This window comes from Stenella coeruleoalba, assembly GCF_951394435.1.
Source record: "Stenella coeruleoalba genome assembly, chromosome: 11".
Taxonomy (NCBI): domain Eukaryota; kingdom Metazoa; phylum Chordata; class Mammalia; order Artiodactyla; family Delphinidae; genus Stenella; species Stenella coeruleoalba.
In genome coordinates, this window is record NC_137157.1 from 58,187,010 (window position 1) to 58,214,654 (window position 27,645).

The following is a 27,645-nucleotide window of genomic DNA, read 5'->3' on the forward strand; positions in this document are numbered from 1 at the left end:
GCTCAGGCCGACCTCCGAATGGGAACTACAATTCCCAGTGGCCCCTGCAGACCGCCGGCCGCGGCCACGATGCGCCTGCGCAGTGGCGGGGGCTCCGGCTGTGTGGTTCCCGCCATTTCTCGTGGCCGGCCTCCCGGGGTTGAGTTCCGCGCTTCATGGAGGCGTTTGACCCCGCCGAGCTGCCCGAGCTGCTTAAGCTTTATTACCGGAGGCTCTTTCCCTACGCCCAGTACTATCGCTGGCTCAACTATGGCGGAGGTGATGGAGGCGGGGAGCGGGGTGGGAAGTGGGTTGGGAGGGGAACGTGAGGAGGTTTCAGGAGGGTACCTTGGGATGACAATATGAAGCGCCTCCTGTGCGCCAGGCGTTGTGCCGGGCACCGTCTTGCGTTATCTTGAGCCCTCCCCCTCACCTCTGAGGTGTAAATGGGCCGAGAGAGGTTGTAATGACCAGCCTACTGCTACGCATTGTAAGGCAGAGCCGCTGCTCCTATCACTCCTTGGTCAGACTCAAGTGGTCGGACTCACTTTCGGTTCGGTGTTTATCTGCAGCCAAGGGGGGGTTACCGGGTCATAGCATGAAGCTGCAGAGGCGTGATCAGCTCAGGGACAGAGGGGCATCTCCTAAAAGAGGAGAGGTACTTAACTCTTCCCAGGAATTTACTAGTGCCCACCGAGGAAAAAGAGGTGGTATTACATATTGAAAATATTTCTGCATCTTTTCCTCATTTTTACTTTTCCCTGTTAGATGCGGGATGGTAAACCCCTTCAAATTAGGAACTACTTCTTGTCTTTTTTTTTTTTTTAACATGTAGCACAGTGCTGAGCACAGAGGACTCATTAAAAATATCTTCTCTGGGGTGTGCTCAGAGCAGGGGGTCTGAAGAAATGGCTCATGTGTTTACAACACACCCAACAGGAATTAGGGTTCATTGTGACAAGGGGCACAAAACTTGTGGCCTTCCTATGAACAGATACCCAACACGTATGCCCCCTTCACCTGCACGTGGCTGCTGGGCAGGACCAGTGGGACAGGGCTCAGTACTGGGAGGAAAGCTACAGTATTCAGTGGGGGAGTTTGCCACCTGGAGCGTGTCCGGTCCACGTGTGGCTGGGCCATGAGTGGTGTTATAGGCATAAAGGCTTTGAACCCCTCTATTCAAGGAAAAAAGAAAAATAGATTCCGTGTATATGCCATTCTGGAAAAGGCAAAACAATGGAGACAATAAAAAGATCAGTGGTTGCCAGGAGTTTGCGGGGAGGGGAGATGAATACATAGAATACAGAAGTTTTTATGAGCGGTGAAAATACTTTGTATGACATTATAATGATTTTATGTCATCATACTATTGTCCAAACCGTAGAATGTGCAACACTATTCACTTCGTAAAGCGAACCCTAAGATGAACTAGGGACTTTGGTGATTATGATGTGTCAGTGCAGTTCAGCCTTAATTTTTAAAAAAAAGTCTTAAAAAGAATTAACACTCAGGGTAGACGTTTTTGGCAAAACCTTTGTTTCACTTCTATATATGTATACACATTATATATGTGTTTGTTGGACTGTGATGTAAAATGTGCTTTTTAGAATAAAAAAGTTTGCAGGTTACTGTAGTTATACTGGCAAATAAAAGCACAAATTAAAAAGAAAAAAATATATATATTCTCATTGGTTAATGTTTTAATGCTCTGAGCTGGGTAAAGTACCAAATTAATTTTTAAAGTGTACATTTATTTTGCAGTGGTAAAGAATTACTTTCAACACCGTGAATTTTCCTTCACATTGAAAGATGATATTTACATTCGTTACCAATCCTTCAACAACCAGAGTGATCTGGAAAAGGAGCTGCAGAAAATGAATCCGTACAAGATTGATATAGGCGCGGTATATTCCCACAGAGTAAGAAATCCATTTTTTATGTAGTTTGTTGTTTTTTAAACCAAGAATGGATTGGTGCCCCTAGCATTTTGAGATAAATTTTTAGAGTTTATTTTAGTTGAAGAGCCACAAATTGTCCTTTGATGCTTTACATTGCTGACTGGAAATAGTTTGGAAGTGAATTGGTTGTATTCTCACTAGAACAAAAAAAAGAGTATCTGGCTAAAAGACTAGGAAGTCAGCGTGGTTGAGCACAGAGGGCATTGGAGAGAATCATTCTTGATTTCTCTATTTCTCTCACACCTGTATCTGTTTCACTAGGAAATCTCTTTAGCTCTACCATAATAATACCTAAAATCCAACCACTGCTACTAGTGCTGCTACCATCATCATCACCATCTCTAATCTAAATTACTGTAAAAACTTTCTAACACTTTGCTCCTGTAGACTCTAGACTCTATTCTCAACACAGCAGCCAGAAGGATCCTTTTAAAACAAGATTGTCATGATTCCTCTGCTCAAAACCATTCTCCAGTGGCTCCCCATTTCACTCCAAGTAAGAGCCCCTCTCTCCTGCTCAGTCACTCCTCACCTGCCACACTGGCCCGTGCTCAAGCAGTTTCCACTGCCTAGAACCCATTTCCCCAAATATCTTATTGGTTCATTCCCTCACCTCCTTTAAGTCCTTACTCAGTGAGGCGTCTGCAGCCTGCCATTCCTCCTACCTGCTCACCTCACTGATACATTCTAAGTGCCTAGAATACTGCTAGGCAGAGAGTACACAGTAATTATCTGCTGAATGAATAAACATACCAAAATTGTCCTTCTTCCTCTCCTTAAAAATACACACATGGTGGGGAAAATATACACATGAAATAATAGCTTTTGTATGGAGCTTTTTCATATGTTTTATAGCTTGTTTTTCATATCAATCCTCATTATTCTTTTTTTAATATAAATTTATTTTGTTTATATTTATTTTTGGCTGCGTTGGGTCTTCGTTGCTGTGTGCGGGCTTTCTCTAGTTGCGGCGAGCGGGGGTTACTCTTCGTTGCAGTGCGTGGGCTTCTCATTGCAGTGTCCTCTCGTTGCGGAGCACGGGCTCTAGGTGCGCAGGCTTCAGTAGTTGTGGCCCTTGGGCTCAGTAGTTGTGGCTCACGGGCTCAGCCACTCCGCAACATGTGGGATCTTCCCAGACCAGGGCTCGAACCCGTGTCCCCTGCATCGGCAGGCAGACTCCCAACCACTGTGCCACCAGGGAAGTGCCCTCATTATTCTTTTCACAAAGGAGAACTTCGATAATTTGCCCTAGGTCACACAATTTCTAAATGAGGGAGATGGGACCTGAATCCAGGTTTTCTGACTAAATCCCAGGGGAAGGGGAGAAGAAGAGGTAAGATAAGGCAGGCAGGGAAAATGCTTTGGAACAGTTTACTCCTCTTCAGAGGTGGAGATTAAAACTGAAGTCTCGTGCTTCCCTGGTGGCGCAGTGGTTGAGAGTCCACCTGCGGATGCAGGGGACACGGGTTCATGCCCCGGTCCAGGAAGATCCCACATACTGCGGAGCGGCTGGGCCCGTGAGCCATGGCCACTGAGCCTGCGCGTCCAGAGCCTATGCTCCACGGTGGGAGAGGCCACAGCAGTGAGAGGCCCGCGTATCGCAAAAAAAAAACAAAAAACAAAAAATTGAAGTCTCTGTAGAAGGGTCAAGTTGTCACTCTACTCCTTCTCCCTGGCACAGAAGGGGGGGGGATAGTATCATTTTTTTTAATTGGACCAAGACAGAGGCATCTGTACACCTTTTTTGTGTGTTTTGTTTGTGATTTTTATCAGTTTTATGCGCGTAGTTTACAGAATCAACTACTATTAATTAGGCTTTTTTTTTTTTTAAGGTCTCCTACTTTTCCCCCTAGTTTTTGCTCCCCAGAGGCAAGCATTTTCTTTTTGCTGATTGTTAAGGTATTTGCCTCCTTGTCTGTAAATAACATGATTATATTTCTTCTGTTTTTCCATTTTAAGCATTATCTACTGACCTTCCATTCTGGCAGATGAGAGTTTAGGGTTTTTTTAGTCTCACCCCCTACCCTCACCACACAGAGAACCTTCCTATTACCACATGCTCTTTGTATGTTTGTTAAAAATTAGGATTAGATCACTAATTCAACCCCAAACTGCTAATTATATAAATCTCCCAATGTATTCAGATCCATCAAGTATTTTGTCAGTTTCATCCTGAAGAAATTTCTCCTGCAGCCTTCTTAACTCCTCCTCTCTAAGCCTGACGGGTAAATATGAACTTGTAATCACCCTGGTTTCCTTTTACCTCTCTCCTGTGATCCTTGTTGCCTAGATCCTATGTTCTCTTTTTGGTTTACTCCCTTGTTTTGGTGGAGCACATCCTCCAGGAGCTTCCTAAGAAAAGGTGCATGGAAGACAAAATATTTCATACCTTCTGTATCTGGAAAATGTCTTCATTCTATCTTTATGCTTAACTAATGATTGAGTTTGTAAATCATTTTCCCTCAGAATTTTGAAGACATTGCTACATTATCTTCGAGTTTCCAATGTTGCTGTTAAGAAGACTAATGCCATTCTGATTCCTGTTCCATTGTGTTGGACCTGGAAACTCTTAGGATTTTCTTTTTTAAAAAAAAATTTATTTCTTTAATGTTGTACCTATTTTATTTATTTTTGGCTGCATTGAGTCTTCGTTGCTGTGTGCGGGCTTTCTCTAGTTGCGGCAAGCGGGGTCTACTCTTCGTTGCGGTGCGCGGGCTTCTCATTGAGGTGGCTTCTCTTGTTGCGGAGCACGGGCTCTAGGCACATGGGCTTCAGTAGTTGTGGCGCACGGGCTTAGTTGCTCCACGGCATGTGGGATCTTCCCTTACTAGGGCTCGAATACGTGTCGCCTGCATTGGCAGGTGGATTCTTAACCACTGCGCCACCAGGGAAGCCCCGCTCTTAGGATTTTCTACCTATCCCCTCTGTCCCTAATGGTGTACATCTTTTTTCATCTATTGTGCTAGATACCTGATGGACACATATGATCATGAGCTCATATCCTTCAATCCTGGGAAATTTTCCTTTTTTTTTTTCTTTAATAGATCTTTATTGGAGTATAATTGCTTCACAATACTGTGTTAGTTTCTGTTGTACAAAAAAGTGAATCAGCCATATGCATACATATGTCCCCATATCCCCTCCCTCTTGAGCCTCCCTCTCCCACCCCTCTAGGTCTTCGCAAAGCACCGAGCTGATCTCTCTGTGCAATGCTGCTGCTTCCCACTAACTAACTATTTTACATTCGGTAGTGTATATATGTCAGTGCTACTCTCACTTTGCCCCAGCTTCCCCCTCCCACCCTGTGTCCTCAAGTCCATTCTCTATGTCTACATCTTTATTCCTGCCCTGCAACTAGGTTCATCAGTACCATTTTTTTTTTTAGATTCCATATATGTGTTAGCATATGGTATTTGTTTTTCTCTTTCTGACTTACTTCACTCTGTGTGACAGACTCTAGGCCCATCCACCTGACTACAAATAACTCAGTTTCATTTCTTTTTATGACTGAGTAATATTCCATTTTGTATATGTGCCACATCTTCTTTACCCATTCATCTGTGGATGGACATTTAGGTTGGTTCCAAGTCCTGGCTATTGTAAATAGTGCTGCAATGAACATTGTGGTACATGTCTCTTTTTGAATTATGGTTTTCTCAGGGTATATGCCCAGTAGTGGGATAGCTGGGTTGTATGGTAGTTCTATTTTTAGTTTTTTAAGAAACCTCCATACTGTTTTCCATTGTGGTTGTATCAATTTACGTTCCCACCAACAGTGCAGGAGGTTTCCCTTTTCACCACATCCTTTCCAGCATCTATTGTTTCTAGATTTTTTGATAATGGCCATTCTGACCCTTTTTATTTTTTTTAATTTATTTTTTAGTTTTATTGATCTTTGTTATTGTTTTCTTTGTTTCTATTTCATTTATTTCTGCTCTGATCTTTATGATTTCTTTCCTTTTACTAACTTTGTGTTTTGTTTGTTCTTTCTCTATTTCCTTTAGGTGTAAGGTTAGATTGTGTGTTTGAGATGTTTGTTGTTTCTTGAGGTAGGATTGTATTGCTATAAACTTCCCTCTTAGAAGTGCTTTTGCTGCATCACATAGGTTTTGGATCATCGTGTTTTCATTATCATTTGTCTCTAGGTATTTTTTGATTTCCTCTTTGATTTCTTCAGTGATCTCTTGGTTATTTAGTAACATATTGTTTAGCCTCCATGTGTTTGTGTTTTTTACGTTTTTTTCCCTGTAATTGAGATCTAGTCTCATAGCATTGTGGTCAGAAAAGATGCTTGATGTGATTTCAATTTTCTTAAATTTACTGAGGCTTGATTTGTGACCCAAGATGTGATCTATCCTGGAGAATGTTCTGTGCGCATTTGAGAAGAAAGGTAATCTGCTGTTTGGATGGACTGTCCTGTAAATATCAATTAAATCTATCTGGTCTATTGTGTCATTTAAAGCTTGTGTTTCCTTATTAATTTTCTGTCGGGATGATCTGTCCATCGGTGTAAGTGAGGTGTTAAAGTCCCCCACTATTATTGTGTTACTGTTGATTTCCTCTTTTATAGCTGTTAGCAGTTGCCTTATGTATTGAGGTACTCCTATGTTGGGTGCATATATATTTATAATTGTTACATCTTCTTCTTGGATTGATCCCTTGATCATTATGTAGTGTCCTTCCTCGTCTCTTGTAACAGTCTTTATTTTAAAGTCTATTTTATCTGATATGAGTATTGCTACTCCAGCTTTCTTTTGATTTCCATTTGCATGGAATATCTTTTTCCATCCCCTCACTTTCAGTCTGTATGTGTCCCTAGATCTGAAGTGGGTCTCTTGTAGACAGCATATATATGGGTCTTGTTTTTGTATCCATTCAGTGAGCCTGTGTCTTTTGGTTGGAGCATTTAATCCATTTACGTTTAAGGTAATTACTGATATGTATGTTCCTATTACCATTTTCTTAATTGCTTTGGGTTTGTTATTATAAGTCCTTTTCTTCTCTTGTGTTTCCCAGTTAGAGAAGTTCCTTTAGCATTTGTTGTAGAGCTGGTTTGGTGGTGCTGAATTCCCTTCGCTTTTGCTTGTCTGTAAAGCTTTTGATTTCTCCATCAAATCTGGATGAGATCCTTGCCGGGTAGAGTAATCTTGGTTGTAGGTTTTTCCCTTTCATTACTTTAAATATGTCATGCCACTCCCTTCTCCCTTCTGGCTGAGAGTTTCTGCTGAGAAATCAGCTGTTAACCTTATGTTCCCTTGTATGTTATTTGTCATTTTTTCCTTGCTGCTTTCAATAATTTTTCTTTGTCTTTAATTTCTGCCAATTTGATTACTATGTGTCTCGGCGTGTTTCTCCTTGGATTTATCTCTGTGCTTCCTGGACTTGGGTGGCTATTTCCTTTCCCATGTTAGGGAAGTTTTCGACTATAATCTCTTCAGGTATTTTCTTGGGTCCTTTCTCTCTCTCCTCTCCTTCTGGGACTCCTATAATGCGAATGTTGTTGCGTTTAATGTCCCAGAGGTCCCTTAGGCTGTCTTCATTTCTTTTCATTCTTTTTTCTTTAGTCTGTTCTGCAGCAGTGAATTCCACCATTCTGTCTTCCAGGTCACTTATCTGTTCTTCGGCCTCAGTAATTCTGCTATTGATTCCTTCTAGTGTATTTTTCATTTCAGTTATTGTATTGTTCATCTCTGTTTGTTTGTTCTTTAATTCTTCTAGGGCTTTGTTAAACATTTATTGCATCTTCTCGATCTTTGCCTCCATTCTTTTTCCAAGGTCCTGGATCATCTTCACTATCATTATTCTGAATTCTTTTTCTGGAAGGTTGCCTATCTCCACTTCATTTAATTGTTTTTCTGGGGTTTTATCTTGTTCCTTCATCTGATACATAGCCCTCTGCCTTTCATCTTTTCTGTGAATGTGGTTTTTGTTCCTCAGGCTGCAGGATTATAGTTCTTGTTTCTTCGGTCTGCCCTCTTGTCTGACCCTTTTTATTTTTAATATAATTTTTCCTACCTATTTTCTCTGGTCTCTAGAATTCCTAAAGGTGATTTTATGTCTTAGACTGGTCTTCTAATTCTGTTTTTTTCTTCCTTTTTTTTTTTTTCAGTATGCAGGCCTCTCACTGTTGTGGCCTCTCCCATTGTGGAGCACAGGCTCCGGAGACGCAGGCTTAGCGGCCATGGCTCATGGGCCCAGCCGCTCCGTGGCCTGTGGGATCTTCCCGGACCGGGGCACGAACCCGTGTCCCCTGCATCACAGGCGGACTCTCAACCACTGCGCCACCAGGGAAGCCCTTTCTTCCTATTTTTCAGTCTCCTTTTTCTCTACTTTCTGGGCAATTTCCTTAAAAGTTTTTCATTTCTGCTATTATATTTTCATTTCCAAGAACTTTTTTTTAGGACATCCTGTACTTTTTTCATTGATACATCTTCTCTCACTGAGGATATCAATGATAGTTTTTAAAATTTTTTTCTGTTCCACAGGCTCTTTTCTCTAAAGGTGCATTTTTTTCTGTTTTTTTTCACTCTTTCATATCAGAGGTTTTCCTCATATGTCTGGTAGTTTCTTGCTTGTTGCTTATATTTAAGAATAGAGTACTAAAAAGCTGATTGGAGACTCTGTATACATGGCTGAGATTTCTTTACTACAGAGTGATCTGGCTGGGCTGTTTTATTGGGGCGAATCTCTGATGTCAATTTCTCTAGATCTTTACTAGAATGAAAACTCCAGTTGATGACTGATCTATTCCTAGAGCCTAATAACAGTGCCTGGCACACTTGGACAGAGTCTTCAGAAAGGAATCTTCCCGTCTCCTGCCTGGGGTGTTAGTGGAAGGGTACGGAGGAGAGGGCTGGGTCTCAGCATTCCCCATGTAAAGGTCTAATTAATCCTCTGAATATCTGTACAACACATCCTTCTTCAACTGTAACTGTTGTCCTCTCCCCAGCCCAGAGACCCTCTGTTTTACACTCTGCAGATAATAATTCAGGTATCTTTGCCAGGGAAATGGAAGCACAGTCACCTAGCTCCACAGAGTAAGTTTAGCACTATGGGGAACTAACTGCTTCATAAGTAGATTTTAAATCAATCCTCTTGTTTTTAATCTCACCTCCAGAGATGCCTGTTGTCACCTATTCCTGAGACTTTTGGGGATTCTGAGGTGTAAATTGGGTTCCTTCTTATCCTTTACTGAGAGCTGAAGATTCAGTTTTTTGGTTCTCCTTATAAAAATTGTGGTGATATTGTCTCCTCTCTGGTTCTTTTTTTTTTTTTTTCCAGGACACCTCTTTATTGTGTTAGAAAAGGTTGGTTACAACAGTTTCTCTAGACATGGAAGGCAACACTGTCCCCAGACCCAGGGGGACCAGAAAATTTATAGCATCAGAGGAAAGCCAGGGCAGGAAGCCAGAGCCTACTGAGGACAGAGCTGGACTTAAGACCAGAATACTTTCTTCCCCCTGCTCCTTACCCGAGCCCAGGGTTCTTGCCCCAGCTTCAGCTGCCAAGACATCATCCTTCACCCCAAGATCCTCCTAGCTACCACAATTCAACAAAGGTGCAGTTGGGGAACTTCAGGGTGGGAGTACAGGCTGTGCCCCTAGCCCCGTGGCCTTTGCTCACCCTGAGGTACCCAGTGCCCGTCCCTCAGCCAGCTGTGCCTCCTGGGGAGGGGCCTGGTCATGCAGGTCAGGCAGGGAAAGGGGCTGCTCAGGTCAGCACCAGGCCCCTCTCTGGTTCTTTTTTAAAAGACTTACGCCAATGAACTTACTTACAAAACAGATATACAATCACAGGGACTTCACTGGCAGTCCAGTGGTTAAGACTCCACGCTTCCAACGCAGGGGGTGCGGATTTGATCCCTGGTCGGGGAACTAAGATTCCATATGCTGTGGGGCGCAGCCGAAAAAAAAAAGGAAATAAAGTCATAGATGTAGAAAACAAACTTATGGATACCAGGGGGGAAAGGAGGGGAGAGGGATAAATTGGGAAATCGGAATTGACATATACGCACTACTACGTATAAGAGGTAACTAATAAGGACCTACTGTATAGCACAGGGAACTCTCTACTCAATACTCTGTAATGACCTATATAGGAAAAGAATCTAAAGAGTGGATAGGAACTTCCCTGGCGGCCCAGTGGTTAAGACTCTGCACTTCCACTGCAGGGGGCTCGAGTTCCATCCCTGGTCAGGGAACTAAGATCCTGCATGCCAAAAAATAAATAAATAAATAGAAAGAAAAGAGTGAATAGGGGCTTCCATGGTGCGCAGTCGTTGAAAATCCGCCTGACAATGCAGGGGACACGGGTTCAATCCCTGGTCCGGGAAGATCCCACATGCCGTGGAGCAACTAAGCCTGTGCGCCACAACTACTGAACCTGTGCTCTAGAGCCCGTGAGCCACAACTACTGAGCCTGCGAGCTGCAACTACTGAAGCCCACACGCCTAGAGCCCGTGCTCCACAATGAGAGAAGCCACCACGATAAGAAACCTGTGCACTGCAACCAAGAGTAGCCCTGGGCTTCCCTGGTGACGCAGTGGTTGAGAGTCCGCCTGCCGATGCAGGGGACATGGGTTCATGCCCCGGTCCGGGAAGATCCCACATGCCGCGGAGCAGCTGGGCCCGTGAGCCATGGCCACTGAGCCTGCGCGTCCGGAGCCTGTGCTCCACAACGGGAGAGGCCACAACAGTGAGAGGCCAGCGTACCGCCAAAAAAAAAGAAAAAAGGAGTAGCCCCCACTCGCCACAGCTAGAGAAAGCCCTCACGCAGCAACGAAGACCCAACACAGCCAAAAATAAATAAATAAATAATTTTTTTTAAAAAGTGGATATATGTATATTTAAAACTGATTCACTTTGCCGTACAGCAGAAAGTAACACATTTTAAATCAACTATACTTCAATAAGAATTAAAAAGTAAGTGAATGAATAAAAGACTTGTGCCTTTCTTTTAAAAAAAAAAAGGGCTTCCCTGGTGGCGCTGTGGTTGAGAGTCCGCCTGCCGATGCAGGGGACACGGGTTCGTGCCCCGGTTCGGGAAGATCCCATGTGCCGTGGAGCGGCTGGGCCCGTGAGCCATAGCCGCTGAACCTGCGTGTCCAGAGCCTGTGCTCCGCAACAGGAGAGGCCACAACAGTGAGAGGCCCGCATATCGCAAAAAACAAAAAACAAAACAAAACAAAAAAAATTTATTTTTGCACAGGTTTAGAGGAAGCCAAATAAGTATTTGTATTCAGTCCACCTTCTTTACCAGGTAGTCTATCGCCTCAAAGGAGATTACTTACAGCTTGAACCAGACTAATTGAGAGATGTTTTTGAATTATTGAAAATTTTTAAATACATTTCTGTTACTTATATGTTCAGTAACAATTAAGGTCCTTAAAATACCTTGCAGTAGGGCATTAATTATTTGTATGTACTTTTCCTTATCAGAAACCTAAAAACTCATTGTTACGATTTCTATTGATCAACAAATGTTTATTATACAATGTCATATATATCAATTATATCTCAATGGAACTAGAGAAAAAATATGGTAACGTATTTATCACATCTTGTTTTAAGTAGATGAAAGTTACACTGTCATCCATTCTGGATGTATAGGATCGAGTCAGTGAGCTTCAACTGACATAGACTTGGCATTATATGGTTTCTTCACTTCTCTTTGGCCACTTTTTCTGTGTAGGTAGAAAATAAGCATATCTGGCAGCATGGCAGCTGTTATAGAAACTGATTGTTATTTTGTACTTGTAGCCCAATCAACACAATACAGTGAAGCTGGGAGCTTTCCAGGCTCAGGAAAAAGAACTGGTGTTTGACATTGACATGACAGACTACGATGATGTGAGGAGATGTTGTAGGTGAGTTCCACGTGTTTTGATGGTAGGTGGGTGGTATCACTGACAAGGAGTAATGATGATTCTGCTCCAGTTCTGCAGACATATGTTCTAAGTGCTGGACCCTCATGACGATGGCCATACACATCATTGACCGAGCATTGAAGGGCAAGTATTAACAGTATCTGAGTGGGGTCAAATGCGAGAATCTGTTTTCCTCTGAATAGTAACCTGTCTATACCATTTTATAGTCAAATCTCATAAATTACTGACATGTTTCTTTGAAACATATGGTAGGGAAAATAAAAGATTAGAATAAAGTTGTAGTTAAAACTTTGATAAAGCTATTGATCAAATCATTTAATTTTTTCCCAATTCAATCTATTGAGCAACTTTTGCAGGCTAGGTACTGTGCTAGATGAGGGAACTATGAAAGATAACAATTCTTACTTCAGGTAGGTTATGCAGTCTAAGGAGGAAACAAGAAAATTCAGGATTACATATGCATTAATATGCACGGGATGCTATGGGGGTATAGAACAGCAGGAGTGCATACAGGAATGGGAAGAGATTAGATGAGAAAAGGCTTCCTAGAAGAGGTGATGATGAGGATGATAATGATAATAATAATAGCTAACTCTTATATAGGGGGCTTATGATGTACCAGGCACTGTTTCAAACACTTTAAATTTATTAAATCTCTTAATATCCCTAGACTGGGTCTTTAGAGATAAATGGCAGTTGGTCAGGGAGAGAAATGGAAGTACTGGGGCATGAAGACATTCTTAGCAGAGAGACCAGGGTAGGTAAAGAACTGAAGGCAAGAGCATGGGGGCATGGGAAACTATTGGGCTGGCCAAAAAGTTCATTCGGGGTTTTCTGTAAGAGGTTACAAAAGACCTGAACGAACTTTTTGGCCAACCCAATACAAATAATGTACAGTTGACCCTTGAACAACAAGGGTTTGAACAGCACATGTCCACCTATACAGATTTTTTTTCAATAGTAAATTCTACAGTACCCTATGATCTGTAGTTGGTTAAATCTGCAGATGTGGCACCGCAAACACAAAGGAACTGATGCAGAGGAACTGTTTCTACGGAGGGCCCACTATAAGTTGTACATGGATTTTCGACTGGGGAGCGTTGGCACGCCAATCCCCACTTCGTTCAAGGGTCAACTAATATAGTTAAGATGAGTACATGTGGATAAGAGGTTAAAAAAATGAAGCTAAAGAAGTAAGCAAGAACCAGGAATTCATAGATTTGTTTTAAAACCTATTTTTTCTCCCCTTGTCAGAGGACTTTGGATTTAAACATCGTCTCTGGGTATATTCCGGAAGAAGAGGTGTTCATTGCTGGGTCTGTGATGAATCAGTTAGAAAACTGTCCTCTGCAGTACGTTCTGGGATAGTTGAATATTTGAGTGTTGTAAAGGTAAGGTCTTCTTAATGATATTTACATTTCTTTGTTTGCTAGATATGACCAAGCCTGGTATGTTTTGTAACAAAATTAAACTATCTTTTAAGAATTTGTATTTCAGAGTAGATGATTTTACCAGTAGATCAATTAAAATCATAGTAGCTACATTTTTTAAGATGCTTCATATTTTGCTGTTAAGCATCCTCCTTTGTGGCATAAGGAAGATTAGTTTACTTTTCTGGTTCAAGTATGTCAAGTGAAGTTAACCCAGAAAGTTACATGTATTGAGACTATATAAAATGTCATCGAAGGTTCTATACTTTGACAGAATTTAATCAATATCTTTAGAACACGTTAAAGAAAGTTTTAATTATTTCATTTATGTTACATAATATACACGAAGTGTTTTTGTGATGGTTTGTTTTTCAGGGTGGTCAAGATGTTAAAAAGAAAGTTCACTTAAGTGAAAAAATTCATCCTTTTGTCAGGTCTGTTGGAAAAGACTCCATGAAGTTTAAGTTGTGTCTGATTTACCTTGCATGTGCTTTTAGAATTACCTGATTAATTTTCTCTGCTGGGGTAGCATTTTACAATAATAATAGCTAGAGTTAATTGAGTGTCTATTTTATACGCTCCAGTATTCATGATAGGTGCTTCACAAATATTCTCATTGGTCTTCACAACAACCTCATTAGATACATGATGGTATCTCCATTTACAGATGAGAGAAGTGAGATTTGGAGAGATTGTATAATTTGCTTGGCTTCACACAAGTAATTATTAAATTCAGGATTCATGTCCTGGTCTGCTTGATTCCACTGAATTCACTACTTCTCCAGGATAATGGAAAGAGGATTTGCATTAGGAGTAAGAATCCCTATTCTGCCAGTTTAATACAACCTTGATAAATTTTAGAGCCTCTGTTTCTTATCAGTATAGGGAGAACAATGTCTGCTCCATCTATCTCACAGAGTTGTGGCAAAGATAAAATGAAACAGTAGAGGGACTTCCCTGGCGGTCCAGTGGTTAAGACTCTGTGCTTCCACTGCAGGGGGCGCGGGTAAATAAATAAACAGTAGATGTGAAGTCTATTTTCAAACTGCTAAGCACTATGTAAGTGTTGAGATGTTAAAGCAAGCAATTCAGAGTAGAAACTATAGACTGTATCCCACATCCTACTACTGATGTATTATTATGCTGTCCTGACTTGGTTGCTTTCCACCCTTGTTACAAACTAATGATGCTATTACCTTCTAAATTGTGGAGTTTAAAAAGTAAACATTTCTTGAATATCTAGTCTAAACCAAGTATTATGCTAGGTTCTTTCCCCTTAGAGTGTCTCATTTAACTCTTACAACCCTGTGAAGAGATGTAATTCCAGTTTTATCTAGTTAAGTTTTAGAAATTCAGTGAAAATAAGTACTAGCCTTCCAAGTGGACAAAAGCCATGTGGCATATGTGTTGCTAATAGTGTTGGGACTTTGTTATTGTTATTCCTACAGAAAATCTATAAACATAATAAAAAAATACTTTGAAGACTATGCCTTGGTTGATCAAGATATTCTTGAGAATAAAGAAAGCTGGGATAAGATTTTAGCCCTTGTTCCTGAAAATATCCTTTCCCAAGACCATTTCTATGTGAGCTAATTGTATTGATCTATGATATTATAAATGTGTTCTGCCTACATATTCTCATATGTTTATAAGTCTAATGTTTTTACACAAAACATCTCCTGTGTTTCTGCGTTTTTTAATCTCTAGTCTGGAATACAATAAGAAGCGAGGCCGTTTTGTAAATAAATTTCCTCATTTTGAAAGTTGATCCTCCTAAAATTAATGACTACTTAAAGGATGTGGGATCATCCTCAAAATATGTACAGACCAGGGACCAGTTTTACCTTAAACTATACAGTTATTTTGGCATTCTTTGTTATATCTAATATAGTTTAACAAGGGAATTTCTCTAAGGATATGTGTTTAATATTTGCATTTTAGAAAACAATAATTACTTTCTATGTGAACTTTAGATATCCTTGTGGTAATACATACTGAAAATAAGTTGTTCGTTGATGTGCCCTAAATGAGTGTGTTCCTTAATGACCCATCACCAATGCATGATGAACTTCAACAAAGCTTCCAAAAGCATCACAATTCACTTCAGCGCTGGGAGCATTTGAAGAAAGCAGCCAGCAGATGTCAGGTATATTCCATTGAAATCTGTATTACAAATACAATAATGCAATTTTTAATTAAATTCTGATTGTTTTGCTTACTAAGTTAAAGATGATGAAGATCACTTTTTAATCACTTTAAAGAAATCCTCAAAAATTCCTACTGATCCTCATGCTGGATTTGCATCTACTTTTAGAATAACAGCAAAAATGACAAATGTGGACCCTGGCTTGAGTGGGAGATCATGCTCCAGTACTGTTTTCCACGACTGGATATCAATGTTAGCAAAGGAATCAATCATTTACTGAAGAGCCCTTTTAGTGTTCATCCTAAAACAGGTACTATGTAAAGAAAGTAAGGAAAATAAAAGAAAAATCAAAGTTATTTTTTGTTTTAGAAAGCATATCACTGGGTGTGAATGTCTGAAATAGTAAAGGTTGAAGACTTGTTCTGTCAGCTAATGCCCGCGTTCACTGACTTTTCAATTGTTGATTAGTAGCTGCCTGATGAGTTTCCACTATGTAAATAATTTTTAGTTGGGTTTCTGAGGTTCATTGTTAGAAGTAGAGTTGGAGAGGAACTTAGAAATCACAGAACAATAGCTCTCATTGTACAGATGAGAAAACAGTGGCCCAAGAGGTTTAAGTGACTTGTCCACAGTCTTAAAACAAATTGTGGGGAATACCTTGGTGGTCCAGTGGTGAGGACTTGGCGCTTTCACTCATGGGGCCCATGTTTGATCCCTGGTCAGGGAACTAAGATCCTGCAAGCCTCGCAGTGCAGCCAGCAACTTTGTTCACTTTGTTATAAAGCAGAAACTAACACACCATTGCACAGAAACTAACACACCACTGCGCCACCAGGGAAGTCCCATAAATAATTTTTTTTAAAAATACTCCCAAATTGCCTTGTTTCCTTTAATAATCTACAGTGACTCTGTAGTGTATACATTTATACAGCCCCTTTTCAGAACTGCCAACACATAGGTGTCTTTTCAATTTCAGCAAATAACTCAAGGTAATGAAATGAACTATTTCCATCTATTCTGTTCCATTTTGAGGACTCTAAATTTGAGACTGTTGTACTTAAATATAGGAGGATATAGGGAAGAGGAAGATAGAAATAAAAGTAGAAATAACAGCAACTAGGTAATAGCTCAACAGTCTTTCACATCTATTTTTTGGTGTTTTGTTAAGAGAAATAAAAGACACACCTAGGGCTTTCCTGGTGGCGCAGTAGTTGAGAGTCCGCCTGCCGATGCAGGGAACACGGGTTCGTGCCCCGGTCCGGGAAGATCCCACGTGCCGCAGAGTGGCTGAGCCTGTGAGCCATGGCCGCTGAGCCTGCGCATCCAGAGCCTGTGCTCCGCAACGGGAGAGCCCCGAGTACCGCAAAAAAAAAAAAAAGACACACCTAATGTGCCTAAATACTGTTCTTAACAGATGAGTCTAACCCTCTTTCTAAGCCTTAGATTAAAATTTTAGCCAAAAATAACTCATAGGAGACAGCTTATAATGATCTGTATTCCAGTCTTCAGTTTATAACTTTTGATTCTCACAGGTCGCATTTCTGTGCCTATTGATTTACAGAAAGTGGATCAGTTTGATCCATTTACTGTTCCAACCATCAGGTATGTTCCAGATTACTGATCACTCATTTTTTGTTTGTGATTGTTGTCCTAAATGTGACGTGTGTTGGATTAGATCCCTTCAAGAGAGGCAGCTTCTCTGAGGCTGTATGATGATGCCCTAGCAGAGCAACATTTCCTAGTGAGTTCCATAGAACACAAGTTTTTCAGCTGCTATTATGCAAAAAGAGTTCAAATAAGTTTGGGAAATGCTGACTTAAGCAGATTAAAAGTTATTTACTGCAAAATTTCCTGGTCTTTAATATGCTAATGTGCATGGAAAACTCCAAGAAGAGATTATCATTTTTAGAATATCCCAAATTTAGTTGGCCACACAATTTTTTCACAGAAAATCTTGTGAGATTCATGTGCTTTCATACACTGGGTAATGTTGACCAAGAACCAACTTTAAAATTATCTTATTCTACTATCTGTAGTTCCATTTGCCATGAATTGGATGTTATTTCCACTAAAGAAGAAGAAAAAGAGAACGGAGCTGAATCTGATATCAAACATAGAACCAGAGGTAGGTTAATATATTGAAGTCTCACTTTAACATAATCTTTCTATATAGACATCTTTCTGTGACTCCAGTAATTAACTCGCCTTGGATTCAGACCAGAATAGATCAATGTTTATCCTGAAACCAGCTCAGTAACAAATAATATTATAGCAATGTTTCTGTCCTTCATCAATTGCCTAGATGGTGCTGTTGAATCCAATTTGAGTCAACAAATATTCACAAGTAACATCTGAATGCCAGGATCTATATTGTAAGATTAAATTGTCAGTTGGTTTTGATAGTTGTTTGAATCTCACAGTCTTTTTTTTTTTTATACAGCAGGTTCTTATTAGTTATCCATTTTATACATATTAGTGTATATATGTGAATCCCAATCTCCCAATTCATCCCACGACCACCACCACCGCCCGCCACTTTCCCCCTTGGTGTCCATACGTTTGTTCTCTACATCTGTGTCTCTATTTCTGCCCTGCACACCAGTTCATCTGTACCATTTTTCTAGGTTCCACATATATGCATTAATATACGATATTTGTTTTTCTCTTTCTGACTTACTTCACTCTGTATGACAGTCTCTAGATCCATCCATGTCTCTACAAATGACCCAATTCCATTTCTTTTATGGCTGAGTAATATTCCATTGTATATATGTACCACGTCTTCTTTATCTATTTATCTGTCGATGGGCATTTAGGTTGCTTCCATGACCTGGCTGTTGTAAATAGTGTTGCAATGAACATTGGGGTGCATGTGTCTTTTTGAATTATGGTTTTCTCTGGGTATATGCCCAGTAGTGAATCTCACAGTCTTATATTCAACAACTATTTATTTAACAACTACTATATATGCAATATTTTGTTCTCTACTTTGTCTTTATAGCTAGATGAGTGTTCTGTCTAAACTGTGATTGAATTGTATATTCAAGAATTTGAAGGAGCTGGGAATATAAAACTTCCTGTTAGTGAAAGTCAAATCTTCTTATACCAATACCCAAGAGACACTATAGCAGTAGAGTCCAATAGCACTTTCTGTGATGATGGAAATGTTATGCATGGCCCAAATGGTAATCACTAGCCATATGTGGCTTTTGAGCACTTGAAATGTGAGAAACTGGATTTTTAATTTCATTTAACTTTAAATAGCCTCATGTGGCTAGTGACTACTGTAATGGGCAGTGCAGATTTCTCATCTCTGACCTTTTTAGTCAAATGTTGCTACCCTTTTTTCAGATTCCAAGTTCAAATATCACTTCATATATTCTAGCTCTAACTTAATACGTAAACAAGTACATTCCACCATCATTATTTGTAGAATGATTACAAGCGTTCTGTTTAAAATATCGGAAAAAAGTCTCCAACATAAATAAACTGGAAAAAAGAACTCAGGGAAAACAGACAATGCAAGGAACAAAGGAAACCTTTTTTGTTTGGTTTGGTTTGTTTGTTTTTTGTGGTACGTGGGCCTCTAACTGTTGTGGCCTCTCCCGTTGTGGAGCACAGGCTCTGGACGCGCAGGCTCAGCGGCCATGGCTCACGGGCCCAGCCGCTCCGCAGCATGTAGGATCTTCCCGGACCGGGGCACGAACCCGTGTCCCCTGCATCGGCAGGCGGACTCTCAACCACTGTGCCACCAGGGAAGCCCAGGAAACCTTTTTTAAAAAAAACGATATCTGGTCTTCCCTGGTGGTGTGGTGGTTAAGAATCCGCCTGCCAGTGCAGGGGACGTGGGTTCGAGCCCTGGTCCGGGAAGATCCCACATGCCACAGAGCAACTAAGCCCATGCATCACAACTACTGAGCCTGTGCTCTAGAGCCTGCGGGCCACAGCTGCTGAGCCTGCGTGCCACATCTATTGAAGCCTGCGCAACTAGGGCCCACGCACAGCAACGAAGACCCAACACAGCCAAAAATAAAAATAAATATAATAAATAAATTTATATTAAAAAGAAAAACGATATCCTCAGAGAATAAGAGAAGATAGTGTAGCCATGAAACAAGACCAAAATGCTATGAAAAAGAAACACTCAGAGAATAAGAAAGAGATCTTAAAAATCAAAAAAATCACCATTTGAATAAAAAATTCAATGGAAGGGCTGGAAGAGAAAAGTTGAGATTTCCCAGAAAGTAATACAAAAAAGACAAGTTAGTTGTTTTTTTAAGGAAAAGAAAGATAAAATTAAAGACTGGTTCAGGAGGTCTAATATCTGACAGAAAAAGAATAAATAAAACAGAGAGGAAAAAATTGTCAAAATTATATAGGACAACATCCCAGAAATGAGCCCTTGTTGAAAGGGCTCAGCATAATAAGAATGATGTGCCTACACCAAGGCACATCATTTTGAAATTTAACACTGAGAATTAAGAGAAGATCTTAAGAGCTTTCAGACCCCTTCCTCCTACTACCCCTCCCCAACAAAAAAGCCATAGAGCTAGGAAGAATGGCCTTAGATTTCTAAGTAACAATGGAAGTATTCATTTTTAGAAGTGAATGCTAGGAAAGAAAAAAGTAGTTGCCATTCAAGAAGATGGAAAGGTCAGAATTAGGGCAGGAGGCTGCTATTTTTTTCCACTATAAACCTGTTAGGACTATTTTACTTTTTTTAACCAAGTGCATATATTACTGTAACACAACTTTTTAAATTTAATATTATCTCTTTGTGGACATCTTTTTCCTTTGTTCAGAGGTTTTGAGCAAGCAAGTTTTGGCTCCCTATAAGGAGAAGCTTTGTAATAAATACAAGTGTTCAAACATAAACTGCACTGCCTATCATTTCAAGTATTCATAAAGGCTAATAGCCATCAGTAAATCAGGGATGCTCTAGAGGTAGTGGGAGGCTGGAATAGGGGATATGTAAGTTCCTTATTATTTCTTTAGTTTCTGTGATTGTAAGCTTTTGTCCACTTTCAGATTAGTACCATTTGCTGCTTCCCTTCTACTTCTCAAATCCTGGAATGTTCTCCACTCTCCTTTCTATCTAATTAAATCTTTTTTTCTAAGACCTAGTTCATAGCCACCTCAGTCAACTTTGATTGGTCAATTCCTTTTTTCTTTTTTTTTTTTAAATTAATTTTATTTATTTATTTTTGGCTGTGTTGGGCCTTCGTTGCTGCATGCAGTGTTTCTCTAGCTGCAGCGAGCAGGGGCTACTCTTCATAGAGGTGCACAGGCTTCTCATTGCAGTGGCTTCTCGTTGCAGTGCACAGGCTCTAGGCGCGTGGGCTTCAGTAGTTGTGGCACACAGGTTCAGTAGTTGTGGCGCACGGGCTTTGTTGCTCCACAACATGTGGAATGTTCCTGGACCAGGGCTTGAACCCATGTCCCCTGCATTGGCAGGTGGATTCTCAACCACTGCACCCCCAGGGAAGCTCTGGTCAATTCTTTGGACTCATACTTATCCATATGCCTGTTTGGCCTTTAATTATATATTGTTTTCTATCACTACATATAGGAGTTGTTTTTCCAGTTCATTCCAAAACTTCTTGAGGGAATTCCCTGGCATTGCGGTGGTTAGGACTCCGAGCTTCCACTGGGCCCCGGGTTCCATCCCTGGTCGAGGAACTAAGATCCTGCAAGCCACACAGCATGGCCCAAATAAATAAATTTTTAAAAATAAAAACTTCTTGGGCTTCCCTGGTGGCGCAGTGGTTGAGAGTCCGCCTGCTGATGCAGGGGATATGGGTTTGTGCCCCGGTCTGGGAAGATCCCACATGCCGCGGAGCAGCTGGGCCCGTGAGCCATGGTTGCTGAGCCTGCACATCCGGAGCCTGTGCTCCGCAATGGGAGAGGCCACAACAGTGAGAGGCCCGCGTACCGCAAAGAAAAAATAATAATAATAAAAAATAAAAACTTCTTGAGACCAAGTAGTATGGCTTATACATTTTTATAATTTAGCATAGTACTCAATATATTGTATAATAGGCAGTTGTAAATATTTGTTTAATTTGTAAGTATTTGTTTAATAATTATATGGAGAGCTTATTATATATTCCACAATGGTGAAACAAATATAGAGGCCTTCATCCAAGGAGCTTACAATTTTGAATTAAAGGTTCAAAGTAAAATGTGGTTGAACCCAAACTAAATTGTTTCTTTGGTATAAGTTTATTTATCTTAAGAAAATTTATATATTAAAAATTTAGAACGAAATTATAATCTACTTTCATAATTGCCACAATTGAGATATTCATCCATAATACTCTCATCAAGATTCCTTTTCCAGTCCCAGGTAAGTCAGATAACATTTACTAAAAAAATTTTTAAGTATAGTTTCTTTTTTATGTTTTGTTTTCTGTTTTAAGATTTTTTGTTTGTTTGTTTAATTTTTTGGCCACGTGGCATGCGGGATCTTAGTTCCCCAACCAGGGATCAAACCTACACCCCCTGCAGTGGAAGCGTGTAGTCTTAACCACTGGACCAAGGGCAAAGTCCCTAGTTTCTTTTTTTACTCTTTCTGGTAAACTATTATGAGGACTCTTAATTCCATGCAGACAAAATCCAAACCTCATTTTGATCTCAATTAGATTTTTGCCTCCTTTGGGTATTAATTATAGATTGTTTAATTAAATGGATGATTAAGATTCTGTATTCAAAATTTTATGTACATTTTTAAGACTGTTTTATAGATCAAAGAATACCTGTACTTAATGCATGTGACTATCAACTTCTGATTGTTGTCAGAAGGCATGGCCCTGACTTCACATTTTTAATGTTTTGCTCTGTTGGTAAAACTATTTATTATTAAAGCCACAATTTCTAAAGGAAGGAATGTTTGATGGGACTTAACACATAGCAGTAGATGATGCTATGACTGACTGCTAGAGTAGATGTGTACACGTGGTTTGGATGTTTTAGAGCAGCACTGTCTGATACATTAGCCACATGTGGCTATTAGCCACAGATTTTTTTTAATTTTAATTAATTTAAACTTAAAAACTGATAATCGATTCAATTATTGGAGAACTTTTAAGTATGTTTGGAAAAATTAGTTATATGAGCTTTTTTATCTATATATTTTATAATTTAAATCTAGATCAAGTATTTCCAATGATAATATAGTATCTAAATTGAGATGTACTTTAAGTACAAAATACTAGATTTCAAAGAAGTGTGAAAGAATGTAAAATATTTCAATCTTTATCACATGTTGAAATGATATTTTAGATGAAATGATATTTTAGATATAATGGGTTAAATAAAATACATTATTAAAATTAATTTCACCTTTTTAATATGGCTACTAGAATGTTTTAAATTACACATTTCTTATTATATTTCTATTGGACAGCGCTATTCTAGAGAATTTTTACAAGAAACTTATACTTTCATGTTATTCTTGCTGCCAAAATGCTAATTATAATTCATGGTCTTCATAATTTAGATTACAAGAAGACCAGTCTAGGTCCTTTTGTAAAAGTTTTTGAGCAGTTTCTTGAAAACCTGGATAAATCTCGAAAAGGAGAACTTCTCAAGAAGAGTGGTAAGATTCTATACCTTTCCCTTATAGCTATTTAGGTCTTAGTACAGGTAGTTTAAAACATCCAGCAAGTGAACAATTTTTAGAGCTGTAATCTTTCTCCTCTCAAGAAAAGTTACTAGTTTATCTCACTATCCTTAGTATTTTGAAAAGTGGGGTCCCTTAATTCAATTCAGCACACACTCATTTTAACACCTTCTATGTGTCAGGTACTATGAGGGAAACAAAAATGAATTATACAAAGATGAATTCCACATGATGGCTCCCCTGCCCTTAAGGAGTACTAACTGGTACAAAACAAAGAAGTACAAAATGCTAAGAGATCTCGTCTGATTGAGAGAACCTGAGAAGATTTTATATGAAAAGGGTGGTATTTGAACTCTATTTCAGTGAGCTGCTGTACGAATTCTAATCCCCAATGCTAATATATCATACCTTGAGGTATGAGTAGGATTTCCGCAAGCAGAGATTTGATGAGGTAAAGGTACAGGAGTGGAAAAAGGAGACAGGTTGTTCATTCTTGAAGGAACAGCAGGAACAAAGGCATAGAAGCAGGAAAGCATCAAGTCACTCTAGAGGCCATCAAGTAGTACAGCTTATCTGGTAAAAGATGCGTCAGGAAGTGATGGGAGAGAAATCCGAAGAAGCAGACTGAAGCCAGAGTATAGATGGCCTCGAATTCCAGTCTTGGGAGTTTGAGCTTAATTCAGATGGGACAGGGAAGCTATTAAAGGTTTTTGAGAAAGGGAGTGCCATGATTTGTAGTTTTATCTATAATAGAAAGATAAATCTAGCAACAGTATATCTGGGGAGAAGCAGGGGATAGACTAGAGCCCAAGAGATCAATTGAGCTATTAGTATTAGAACAGTAGAATTGGAGATCTCCAAAAAGTGCAACTACTGGAGCCATCCTTGAAACTTGGTAATGATTTTTTGGAAGTTGAAAGATCTAAGTAAAAGTGTCACAGAAGCCAAGGGAAAGGAAAGTTTCAAGGAGATTATCAAGTGTCAAATGCAGTAGAGAACTGATAAAATCCTGTTGGATATAAGAGCGAGAAGGAGGTGCTAGGAGGATAGCAGTGTCAAAGGAAGAGTTCTTTGAATAGGAGATGCCTGAGCATATGTGTAAGCCAAAAGGAAAAAAATCAACAGTGAATATTATTCAAGAGATTGATGGATACCATAGAAAACTGGCAGTGTTATAAAAATACAAACTCCCTTTCCACTTCATTTTTTAACAAAATGTGTGGTGGTTAAAAAGTAGTGCCTAAGATAATGCTCTAACTCATAGTAGCCACTCAAATATGTGCTTGTTGAATGAACAGTGATGACTCTGAACTTGGAAAGCCTCATTGAAGCTGCCATTCCAACTGGTCATATTAAGTCCTTTGTATTCTTGTTCTGCACTAGCTCAGCCTATAATGTTGGCTTCAGCAAATGTGAAAGCAAATCTTTATGCATGATGTGAATTTAATGGAAGCATTAAGCAAATCAGGATGTGAAATAAATGGGCTTTGTTTTGTTTTCCTTTACTATCCTTGATAAAAATCTGTTCTATTTTAGATTTACAAAAAGACTTCTGAAGATAACAACTCCCTTTTTACCAATGTGGATACCTTCTCCCTTCAACCAAGAATCAAATACTTCAAGAGCCATTTAATAAATATAGCAGAACTGTGTATGTGTCTTAATGCTCAAAGCAAAATTTTCTTTTCTTGAAAAATAATTATGTTGAAAAGATTCCTGAGACCACCAAAGGAGAATATTCAGGCTCCTGGAAGGAGCAATAATAGGAGGATATAAGTGGATTGCAGATTAATTTGTAAAATTTAATATTATAATTCTAAGATTTCTGATATAGGTACTCACTTCTACCAGTTGCCATATATGGAGGTAAGTGAGCAGTAATATGCCCAAGATTTTGATGTCAGTTCACCAGATTCAGCCTCCATATTTCTAGGTGAATGAGCATTTTGTTCTTAAGTCTTAGACACTTAAGTCAATTATACCTGGAGTGTGTATTCAGTCACTCCCTAATTTTGCTTACTGATATTTTTATTGGTCAGGCCACACCCCGCTGCTTGTCTTTTAAAAAATTATTTTAAAATGAGCATCTACACCTACTAAAACTTTAGTTCAAAAGATACGAGTTACTATGTTACAATATTAGGGCCTAGTAGAATATTTTTTACAACTGTTGGCAATTGTAGCTCCTAACTTCTTCCCTCAGAACAATTTTCTAAGCAATTTAGAAAAAATAACCAACTTCACCAGCATAAAACCTTTTGTACTTGTCGAAACAGTTGGACTCTCTATATCTCCAGACACTTAAATTTAATTTTAAAGGTTTCATTTCTTCTGTATTTGATTTCGTGTGATAGATTCTGAAGTGTCAGATTTCTTTTGCCTGGTTTTACAACCAACCTAACAAAACAGTCATTCTGGTTTACATTCTGTCTTTTGAGAAACACTGAGAAGCAAGCTATCAGGCTGGTGCTTTCCGTGAGTTATGAAAATTTTCCTTCCTTTGCACTACCTATAACATTGTATTCTCTATTGCCACAGTCCGTTTTTTGTTTTTGATTTATATAAAACAGATTTATAATACAGTCAACACACTGAAATGCCTTTCATTTCTTTTTTTCTAATTTTTTAAGAAAAAATATTAAAGACTATTGTGTAAAATTCCTCATCTGAGCTTCTGTTTACTATGTATTGTTCAGTGTTTTTGGAAAACAGTGACTGGTCAATTAAAACTCCTGAATACAAAATTCCTAAAGACTTGGGACTCCTCTGGTGGTCCAGTGGCTGACTCTGTGCTCCCAATGTAGGGGACCCCAGTTCCATCCCTGTTCAGAGAACTGGATGCCACATACTGCAGCTACAAGTTCGCAGACCCAGCGCAGCCAAGTAAATAAAAAATTTTTAATTACTAAAGACTCATTAGTCCATCCTAACTCAGAATGAGTAGAAAGACTGGTATTATGCTTTCAGCAAGAGATGTTTTAGGCTTCCAATATGTCTAGCATTAAAACATTTTAATGCTTTAATATTAGAGCCCTTGATAAAAACCGGTATAATTGCCCATAAAATAAATTACAGAATATATTGTGCTTGTGCAAAAGAGTGTTTGGTTCTTGAAGACAACAGAAACATAAAGACTTGACTTCCCTAGCTGATTTGCCTTCTCATCCATATATGAGAATTGTAGAAACAAAGGGCACAGAACTGGTTTCCGTCTGCAAACTTGCCCAGTTTATAAAGAAACCCAAAGAAAGAAAATACGTCCTTCCTTAGCTAATCATTAACAGAGTTAGAAAAGTCAGTGGGCTTGCTGGGAAAGAAAGGGGAATGGTCAAAATGTAGTTTTGTTTGTCTAAGGAGATGGCTATTGCTGGCCCTTCTGAAGGTAAATGGACTGCATTGACAAGTCTCCCAGATCACTATTAGGTAGAAATTCTATTAACAATTTTAACACTTTTTAAGTAATGTACATAATTTAATCTTCCTAACAATCCTATGAAGCAGCTACTGTTATCCCCATTTCATAGATAAGGAAACTGAGGCATATATGTGTTAATTAAATTGCCGAAGGCCGCCATTAGGTAACCTAGCTGAGATTCAAACAAAGGAGTCTGGCTTCAAAATCCATGTTCTTATTCACTCCATAATATTGCCACTCCTATCTAAAGAGAATTTCAGAATTTTTCATTCCTGGTAAACTCCACTCATTTAATCCTAATTCACTAATCCTAATCTTCACTTCACTATGGTAAAATATCAGAAATTTTAAAGTAGCTTTCAAAGCATTGCTTATCTTAAAAGGCAGCCACCATTGTCTTAAAGCCACTGGCTCAAATAGTGTTAGCTGGTTTAGGTAATGTATGTGTTGAGTCCTTTTGGAGAGAGGATATGGGAGTCAGGATCCCTAGCCTTTTCATTAAGAAAACACTGTTACATTCTACTTTTCAAAAATCCTACTGTATAAAGCGTGGGATCCTGGGCCTCTAGAACGGATGAGTTTCAGGATATAATGTCCAAAACAAGCAAAAAGAATTGTATATGCGCCTATGTTCTTTTTTCTGAATAGGGGAATTTACACCTTTATAATAATCTCAGTCTAAATTATGTATTCCAAAAATAAAATTGAGGATTAACCTAGGTCACAGCTATCTTCCAATGGTGTGAATACAATCTCTGTGGCATTCAGCATTACTTAACACCATATTTTCCTGAATTATTTGAGAAAAGGAAGTCAGAAAGTAGCAGTAATACTGCTGTGGCTACTTTACCGACGGGGGAGCAGAGTTTGCTTCTCCTACAATTGCCCTTCGCGTATCAAAAATGCCTCGACTTGGGGGACGGGAAGGGGTCGGCTATCTTAGGACTGCATGGCTCAGAGAAGAGAGTTCCTGCCAGGCCAGCGAGTCCTGTTCTAAATTCATACCCTTATTTAGACCTCGTCACCACCCCAGACTGGAAATACCCGAACGGCTCACTGGTTAAAGGAAGTGACTGCCGGCAGCTCCTGACCCGGAATCGGATCCTGGTCCCGCCCCCTCCGCCAGGCTTCGTTCTGCAACAGGCGTGGGTCACGCTCTCGCCAGCTTTCTTTCTGCCGCCATCTTGGTTCCGCGTTCCCCGCACAGTAA

The 27,645-nt window shown here is 39.5% G+C and overlaps 1 protein-coding gene across 2 annotated transcripts; it reads left to right on the forward strand.

Annotated features, from left to right (window-relative positions):
- Positions 1–115: 115 nt before the first annotated feature.
- PRIM1 (DNA primase subunit 1) lies at positions 116–25,676 on the forward strand (the record flags this gene model as incomplete). 2 transcript variants are annotated; one of them, XM_079937066.1, is made up of 13 exons in its annotated part: positions 116–258; positions 1,741–1,898; positions 11,696–11,802; positions 11,873–11,946; positions 13,078–13,214; positions 13,629–13,687; positions 14,702–14,811; positions 15,308–15,399; positions 15,568–15,709; positions 16,932–17,001; positions 17,436–17,524; positions 22,898–22,996; positions 24,557–25,676. In XM_079937066.1, the coding sequence occupies exons 1-13, from the start codon at positions 156–158 to the stop codon at positions 24,574–24,576; spliced, it is 1,260 nt and encodes a 419-aa protein (XP_079793192.1). In that variant the 5' UTR covers positions 116–155. The 2 variants fall into 2 exon arrangements, with proteins under 2 accessions (XP_079793192.1, XP_079793191.1); XM_079937065.1 differs by lacking the exon at positions 24,557–25,676 and having other exon boundaries at positions 22,898–23,031.
- Positions 25,677–27,645: the final 1,969 nt, after the last annotated feature.